Consider the following 9,459-nt stretch of genomic DNA (forward strand, 5'->3'; position numbering starts at 1 on the left):
GGTGGGGTAAGGCCGCGGCTATGATAAAAGCAGATCGGCTATTCGACTTGTCTTGCCTCTGTCCCCTCCCCTAGATCTGCACGCTCTTTTCCAAAGGAATTTTCATCTTTAGCCTCATGGTCCAAATGTGCCAAAGTGCCGATGGCCCTCCATGCTCCATCTATATAACCTCGACCCCCGGGCGTGTATATATATGTGTGTGTGTGTGTGTGAGCTCGCACACAGTTATTAGCTAAATCCAGTTTAGATTCGTTCGACGTCGATATGGCTACACAAGGCACGCCGGGTCTAGCCCTCGCCGTGGTGTGCGCCATGTGCCTGTTGCCGGTGCTGGCCATGGCACAGCTCCAGGTCGGGTTCTACCAGAGGACCTGCCCCAACGCTGAGACGCTTGTCCGGCAGGCCGTCGCGACGGCCTTCGCCAAGGACGCCGGCGTCGCCGCGGGCCTCATCCGTCTGCATTTTCATGACTGCTTCGTCAGGGTACGTGCATACCTACACAATCAGTTCCATTCCATGCATACTAGTACTACTTCTGAAATGCATGGACATGTAGAAGATCTGAAATCTGTCAAAATTATGTGATATACTGGAAGTAATTATCGTTCAAGCCATTAGAACATGATGATCTGTATGTAGATTCCCTACTAGATCCATCGCTCGCTGGTTTATCAGTCTCAGAATCGAGAGTAGTAAAGCAAACGGAGAAAGGTAAAAGAGCTCCCTCTCGAGGTAAAGAGAAAGCAGAAAAACTCAAGCTAGAAATAGCAGCGGTATATATGCTGGCCTGCTGATCATTTCTTTGTCCGGAGGCAACGCATATCCCCATGCTTGCGAAACCTTTCATCAGACGAATCGCAGTTACATTGTATATTTTGCTGTAACCCCTTTGTATCTTTTGCTGCAACCTTTCAAAGTACCATGCATATCATATCCCCCTGCTCGCGGAACCTTTCATCAGACGAATTTCAGAACTATGTATCTTTTGCTGTAACCCCTGTGTATTAATTAGGAGCACTGTCAAATTCTTTTTTTTAGAGAGTCGACATTCAAAGGTACTCGTACTAGATATCCAACTGAAAGTAGGAACTAGGAAGCATTCATACTGTACATTAACCAAAGTTCTGAAATTACAATTGAAACACAAGATTCGCATGAATCCCGTAATACTGACAGAAAACTAGCTACTCCGTTGATTTCATCTGTTCGTCCTAGTGATTTCTATGAGAATACATGAACTTTGCATTTTTAATTTCCGAGCGCATGCAGGGCTGCGATGCCTCCGTCCTGCTGTCCACCAACCCCGGCGGCGGCAAGACGGAGCGGGACGCAATTCCCAACAACCCGAGTCTCCGCGGGTTCAACGTGATCGACGCCGCCAAGGCCTCCCTCGAGCAGAGCTGTCCCAGAACCGTCTCCTGCGCCGACATCCTCGCCTTCGCGGCGCGCGACAGCATCACCCTCACCGGCAACGTCTTCTACCCTGTCCCTGCCGGCCGCCGCGACGGCTCCATCTCCAAGGAGCAGGATGCCCTGGACAACCTGCCCCCTCCCACATTCACTGCGCAGCAGCTCATCGACACTACAGGAATCCGGCAATATGCCGACGGCCTACGGCCCTCGGCGTAGGACAGACTTGCCCTCGGCGTACGATACGCCGACGGGGACCCTCGGCGTAGCTCCTCGGGGAAGGTGGGCCTCGGCGGAGGCCACGTGGCCCTCGGCGTAGCGCCGCCCGTCGGCGTAGACGGAGAGGGCCGACGGCAGGCCCCACCCGTCGGCGTACGGGCCGTCGGCGCAGCGCGCTAACAGGCACCGTCAAGGTGACGGCCGTTACGGCTACGCCGAGCGGCGCCCCGTCGGCATACGCCCACACGTGGCAGGACATGGGCTTCCCTGGGCGACGCTACGCCGAGGGGCGCCCCGTCGGCATACGCCCACACGTGGCAGGACCTGGGCTTCCCTGGCAACGGTACGCCGAGGGCCTCCCCGTCGGGGTACCTGCACACGTGGCGCGGCCTGGGCTTCCCTGGGCGGCGGGCGCTACGCCGAGGGCCTCACCGTCGGGGTAGGGGTTGCAATTTGGTCCATTTCTGGACGCGTGGCGCGCCCTGGTGGATCCTGGGAGCTACCCCGAGGGTAGACCCGTCGGCGTAGCGGGTGCAATTTGGTTCATTTTTTCGTTTTTTGCTGTTTCGCGCGTTTTCCAGATTTGACAGGATACACAAGCACATATAATTCACATGAAATTCATAGGCATGAAGTGCAAATACATATAACATCAAGTGCATACATAGTGTCATAGTACCATAGGTTGCATACATAGTGTCATAGTGACATGGGATGCATACATAGTGCCATAGTGTGCATACATGCATGGTGCCATAGTGTCGATAAGAGATACAATGCGACAACTAGAGGAGCTCGTCGCCGCTAAACACCGGCCCGGGCCGATTCCTTCCGGTAGAAGCTGCGGAAGAACCACCGGGAGAAGGACCGGGAGAAGTACCGGGAGAAGTACCGGGTGTAGCACCGGGAGAAGGACCACCATGATGAACCGGTGTCATGTCCCTCCCACCACCCTGGTTTCCGGAACATCCCGTTCCCTACGGACATGTTCCCGAGATGTTAGCAATTTGCGAGGCAAAGGAAAGCCGTAGTATTCGGTTTGGCGAAGAACTTACCGTTGTTCTCCCATAGTACTCCGCAGCGAAATTTTCCTTCGATGGCATGTTTGGCGCCGGCCCCGGAAAGGGAGGCATCGGCCCTAAATCCGCTGTCTGTCCAGTTTGATTGCCCACAAACGACGCCTGCAAGATAGTTTACATGTCGGTCTTTGCGGAAATGAAGCATCAAACTAGGGGAAAGTGGGACTTGTCATCATTTGCGAAAACAAAGGTTGGAACTTACATGTATATATGCCATGTACTCCATGAACTGCCTGCTGGTGTTGGTTGAAGGCCACTCGATATTCTTGATGAGCGGCCACGTAGGCCGCCTCGAAGTCGAGCTACAATTTCACAAATTCATGTCTCGTTAGCACTTAGCAATGTATGAACGAAAGTCGGAAAGAGGATGGAAATGAGAGAAACATACGTCGTATGCGGGTTGCCGAGCCCGGCGACGAGGCGGGAGAGGGGGCTGTCCTTGGTGAGGCCCGCCTTGAGACGCGTGAAGGTCGTGGTGAGCTTATGCTTCACGGCCTTGTTCATCATGGCGAGACGGCCATGCGGCAACCCTCCGGACGACGGGACCAACGACTCCTCGTCGACCTCCACGCTCATGGGGTCATCCACCTCCGGGTGACGATGCCTCACCATCGCGCGAGTAGTTCTCGGCGTCCTCGGCGTAGGTGCCGAAGTACTCGGGGAGCGAGGGCCGAGGCTGCGAGAGATCGGGCTTCTTAAGCCGCATCTTGTTGTATATCTCGAGGTCGGACATCTCCTCCTCGGGTCCTAACGCGGCCCTCTCGCATCGCGAAAGGAAATGTTGTGAGTACCAACTTTGAACCTGACGGAAAATAAAATGTATACATACCGTCTTCCCCTTGTAGCGCTCGTAGGCTGAGGTTTCCCCCACGGTGTGTGCCACCGTCGCCTCGGTTCTCCGCGTTCCGCCTCGCCACGGCTGCAAAGTCCTCGTCCATCTTGAGCCACCTCGTCCTAACCATCTCCTCCCATGCCTCGGCATGCGGCTCGGCCCAATCGGGGATAACCTGAAAATGCAATACTCAACTCAATCTAATGCAATCACAACTTAGTAGCAATGTAGAATCTCATTGACATTTTACTCACCGACATGTAGTCCTCCGCCGTCATCTCGTACTCGGCCTTAGCATTCTTACCGACAATGTCCGGCTTATGGACCCTCTCGCCTCTATACGCCCGAAGTGACCCGCGGACGTGATCCTTTGGTTGTACCACACTGCGGTGTCAACCTCTCACAAGTCGCCCGCAAAGTCCTGTTCGCGGCCGTCTCCTCAACCTCGGGCGCCACACGATAAAAACACTTCAATCATGCAAAAAACAATTGTGAGATTCATGAGTTAGAACATTAGGGTCATCAAATATGAACGAAGCTCGAGAAAATATGTCTTACCCAAAACTTTCTCATCACGGCCTCAGCGAGCCGTCGGGAAGCCTACGCCGGGGGCACTCTCGTAGTCCTTCCAAGTAGTGGCTAGCTTCTTCTCGCCAGCTGGGACGAGTGCCGAGGGGATAGTACTTGCCCGGCCGAGAACTTCCTAAGCAAAGCTCCAATCATGCTCGCTAGGCGGGCGCCCCTTGACCCCGGAGGAAATGTCCAATTGCTGCACATGAAAATCAAACATTAGCACATGAAAATCAAACATTAGTACATGAAAATCGAAATTGCCAAATTAGTACACTTACTCGGGGCCAGCGGGAATAATAAGGGTCTTCGCCTCATGGGTCTTAGGCTCCTTCCTCTCGTCGGGGACTCTCGCTTCCCCACGAATCTTCGGTGCCTTCGGCCGCCCATCCTCCTCCGGAGTCTCAAACCCGCGGCTAGAGTCCTCCTCGGCTCTAGACTCCGTCTCCGCCTCCTCTCTAGACGTCCCCTCCAAAAAGAACCCGGAAGCAACGTCGCCTGAAGCCGAGGGTGGTGGCTCAAAGTCCGGTCCTCCCCAGCCACCTCCACCTCCACCTCCACCTCCACCTCCACCTCCACCTCCTCCTCCTCCCAAGCCACCTCCAGCTCCACCACCTCGTCCCCGTCCTCGTCCTCGTCCTCCTCCTCCTACCGCGCCGTCCTCGTAACGCGGATTGCCACGGCGTTCCCTCTCACTCCTTCTAACATTGTTCTTGCGTTGTTGCATCTTCTTAAGCAAGCTCGACGAGTCCTCCTTGCCGCCGCTCATATTGTTCAATCACCTGCATTGAGAAAGAGAAAACAATTAAGAAGCATGTTGAAAAATATATAAATAGTAAGCATAAAGACACTAAACAATTAAGAAGCATGTTCAAAAATATATAAATACTAAGCATAAAGATACTAAACAATAAAGAAGCATGTTGAAAAAAATATAAAATACTAAGCATAAAGATACTAAACAAATAAGAAGCATGTTGAAATATAAACACATAAAAGACCGCTCGATTTTTTGGCTCCGTTTGCTTTGCCAACTGCGCAAAACGGGGCCGCCGGGACATGCGGTATGGCCGTACCGGGCGCGCGCGTGCACCCGTCCGCCAACGCGCGAAACGGAAAACATTTAGCACATAAAATGACGCGTCCTAGACCTAAAAACATTTTTCCCTCCATTTATTGAGCGAAGGAAAGTGTCGCCCCGGTTCAAATCCGGACGGTTTCCAGCGGATTCGGCGGGGCACCGCGAGAAGCGGGTGGGATTCCCGGATGGCTTCCGCGCGCATATGGCATGTGATAGGTGGTGCGTAGGAGGTATCCTACCGCCGCGCGGAGGTCCCGCGCGATACTCGAAATGCGCACCATGTAGGCTGCTTCACAAAAAAAGCCCTTCCGGCACCCGAAAATGGAAAACCGTCGCCCGTGGTTCGGATTGGAAATCCGCGACCGGGGCCTTGCTTCCCATCCTAAGGCCCACGCACGTGCCAAATATGGCCTCGTTCCGACAAACTATGTGGTGAAACGGGCCGTTTCCTACTCATTTCCCCTAAAAGCCATAGAACTCCGGACGAGATAGCCCTGTTCGTGAAGGGTTCTCCAAGATAATTGCCGTATCCCAGTTCCGTCTTTTGCAGTGGTTACTAGAACACATAAAATGACGCCACGCGGCTCCGCTCGATTTTTGGCTCCGTTTGCTTTGCCAAGCTGCGCAAAACGGGGCCGCCGGGACATGCGGTATGGCCGTACCGGGCGCGCGCGTGCACCCGTCCGCCAACGCGCGAAACGGAAAACATTTAGCACATAAAATGACGCGTCCTAGACCTAAAAACATTTTTCCCTCCATTTATTGAGCGAAGGAAAGTCTCGCCCGGTTCAAATCCGGACGGTTTCCAGCGGATTCGGCGGGGCACCGCAGAAGCGGGTGGGATTCCCGAGATGGCTTCCGCGCGCATATGGCATGTGATAGGTGGTGCGTAGGAGGTATCCTACCGCCGCGCGGAGGTCCGCGCGATACCGAAATGCGCACCATGTAGCTGCTTCACAAAAAAAGCCCTTCGGCACCCCGAAAATGGAAAAACCGTCGCCCGTGGTTCGGATTGGAAATCCGCGACCGGGGCCTTGCTTCCCATCCTAAGGCCCACGCACGTGCCAAATATGGCCTCGTTCAGACAAACTATGTGGTGAAACGGGCCGTTTCCTACTCATTTCCCCTAAAAGCCATAGAACTCCGGACGAGATAGCCCTGTTCGTGAAGGGTTCTCCAAGATAATTGCCGTATCCCAGTTCCGTCTTTTGCAGTGGTTACTAGGACACATAAAATGACGCCACGCGGCTCCGCTCGATTTTTTGGCTCCGTTTGCTTTGCCAAATGCGCAAAACGGGGCCGCCGTCGGCCCATGTATGCGGAAATCGTCAACGCGGGGTACATGCAAGGTTAGACAAACCTTACATCACACTTGTACACATATGTTAGGGACAAATGCAAGTTTTCAAGCGATTCCGACGCTCCGGTGATCTGTATCTTGGGAAACCCTAGGGCGGGGACCCTGCAGATCTACCCCTATAGCTTTCTTCGTGCGAGGGTTTACCAATGGATTTTTTTATTTACTTTGCTTTGTTTAGGACATATGCACATGGAAACCATAGGTTTGGAATGAAATAGGCCCCGGATGAGCCGTAGCAGGAGTTTCCACATACAAATCCTGGATTTTACCAAGTGTCGGCCCATGTATGCGGAAATCGTCAACGCGGGGTACATGCAAGGTTAGACAAACCTTACATCACACTTGTACACATATGTTAGGGACAAATGCAAGTTTTCAAGCGATTCCGACGCTCCGGTGATCTGTATCTTGGGAAACCCTAGGCCGGGGACCTTGCAGATCTACCCCTATCGCTTTTTTGGTGCGAGGGTTCACCAATGGATTTTTTAATTTCTTTGCTTTGTTTAGGACATATGCACATGGAAACCATAGGTTTGGAATGAAATAGGCCCCGGATGAGCCGTAGCGAGGAGTTTCCGGCGATTCGGACGCTCCGGTGGTTTGTATCTAGGGAAACCCTAGGGGCGGGGACCCCGCAAATCTACCCCTAGGGTTAGGGTTAGGGTTAGAGTTAGGGTTAGCAATGGACTTTTTTCCTTTGTTTTAGGTCATGTGGTGGCAAGTATGGATCCATGCTATCTAAGGTTTTCCTCCGGTTCACCCCACCGGTGAGTTCCGCCCTATACGTCCGGGACATGCCTAAGTGCCGTCGGCGCATGTGTGTGTAGCCGAAAGACCCCGGGGTACAACATTAGACAAACAACACCACACCATGCTGGTGGTGGTGTTTTGTTGGAGAAGAACACATGGGTATATATAGGGAGGCGGGGGCTGAAACGGCGAGAAAAGCTGGCGGGAGAAAATGGCGGGAAAAATTGGCGGGAAAGATTGGGCGGGAGAAATGGGCGGGAAAAAGGAAAAAAAAGATGGATGCTAAGCCGACGGTGCCCCTCGGCATAGGCTAGACAGCTGACGTCATTTTGGCGGGAGGGGCGGGAGGATTCGGCGGGAGAAATTGGCTTCAGCTACGCCGACGGTGGCCCTCGGCATAGGCTTCACGCCGTCAAGGTTCAGTTAGGGCATGGCCGCGGGGCGATGGGACGGGGTCGCACCCTCAACCTATGCCGAGGGCCGCCGATACGCCGAGGGCCACCCTCGGCATAGCCTGCCATACGCCGAGGGTGGCAGTACGCCGAGGGGCGCTTCGAGCAGCTGGGCTGACCGGGCAGTACGCCGACGGCCCCGATATTTGGCCGTCGGCGTACGCCACGGCCGTCGGCGCAGCGCGCCATTCCTGTAGTGCGACCGTTTCAAAAACAAGACCCTCACCGCCGAGGAGATGGTCCTCCTCTCCGGCGCCCACACCGTCGGCCGCTCCTTCTGCGCCTCCTTCGTCAACCGCATATGGAACGGCAACACCCCCATCGTACGTCCGTCCGTCCGGTGAGACACTCTATTCAGCGTAAGTGCGTCAATCTGATAAATGTGTCTGTATTAGGTGGATGCAGGGCTGAGCCCGTCGTACGCGGCGCTGCTGCGGTCGCTGTGCCCGTCGACCACGACGCAGACGACGCTGATCACGACGGCGATGGACCCGGGCTCGCCCAACGTGCTGGACAACAACTACTACAAGCTGCTGCCGCGCAACATGGGGCTCTTCTTCTCCGACAACCAGCTGCGCGTCGACGGGAACCTCAACGCGCTGGTCAACACCTTCGCGGCCAACGAAACTTTGTGGAAAGAGCGGTTCGCGGCGGCCATGGTGAAGATGGGCCGCATCGAGGTGCAGACGGGGAGGTGCGGTCAGGTACGGCTCAAATGCAGCGTCGTCAACCCCAGCTCGTCGGCCGAGCTGGGCTCCGCCGTCGACGACGAGGGCGTCGTCGCCACGAGCTAGCTGATTAACCATCCCGCCATCGAGTTCCATCTTCCATGTGTTCGCTTTTTTCCGCTTTTAGGTATGATCGCGCATGTGTGTGCGCGCCTTGGCGATGGCTAATAATTAAGCACGTAGGTATCACTTGGTGCCGGCTACATTGTATCCATCTGAATAGAACAAATTCTTGTTACGTGTTGCTACTAGTTAATTGTGTCCCATCACAAAGTACTACTACCTCCGTTTTAAAATGTAAGTCTACCACCGTCCAATTCTCTTTTACACTACATCTATATATAAAAAGTTGAATCACTAATTTTAAGGAGGAGGAAGTAATGTTTTCATAAAGTTACAAAATAAGGAAATAATCTTCATGAAAAACCTTAGTACTATTCAACTTTGACCAATCTAGATAACATGTACTAGTGGTCAAAATCAGATAAGCTTAGGGAGTGAACAACTTTTAGTCAGAGAACAATTCTCACTCATGTGACATCATCGAATCTCATTGCAACTCATGTCTAGCACGAATCATAAAACAAACAAACCGTACTCAGTTGCATCCTCATGTGCAACTAAAGTTGCAAATAATGGATTGCACGAATCATGATGGACTCTTAGTCGATGGAGAATTTGTATAACCCTTAAGTTTGAGTGCACATTTATTTTGGAGGACTGCTATTTTTCTTTGTTCTTCTGTTCAATTTTTCATAAATTAGAGAAAATTAGAGAATAGCAATAAACCCAATACACCGAGCAGTCTCATAAACAAAAAAAAATTGCAGCTAGATACTTGAGGTCATCTTCTACCTTGCTTTTGCCAAGCAGCTCCTTCGCAGCCCGCCACGGAAGACCTAAACATCAACTCGGTCTACACGATGGCTCTAGCTCACCACAACACTAACTCCGTGAAATTTTCAATGAATGTAAGGG

At 53.1% G+C, this 9,459-nt stretch overlaps 1 protein-coding gene across 1 annotated transcript; it reads left to right on the forward strand.

Annotated features, from left to right (window-relative positions):
• The first annotated feature begins 264 nt into the window (after nt 1–264).
• Nucleotides 265–8,719, forward strand: LOC124667289 (peroxidase 1-like). The gene is made up of 4 exons (XM_047204594.1): nt 265–483; nt 1,270–1,576; nt 7,952–8,088; nt 8,149–8,719. Exons 1-4 carry the CDS (start codon nt 265–267, stop codon nt 8,545–8,547), a joined length of 1,062 nt encoding a protein of 353 aa, XP_047060550.1. The 3' UTR covers nt 8,548–8,719.
• Nucleotides 8,720–9,459: the final 740 nt, after the last annotated feature.

The sequence above is a fragment of the Lolium rigidum genome, chromosome 6 (genome assembly GCF_022539505.1).
Source record: "Lolium rigidum isolate FL_2022 chromosome 6, APGP_CSIRO_Lrig_0.1, whole genome shotgun sequence".
Lineage (NCBI taxonomy): Eukaryota > Viridiplantae > Streptophyta > Magnoliopsida > Poales > Poaceae > Lolium > Lolium rigidum.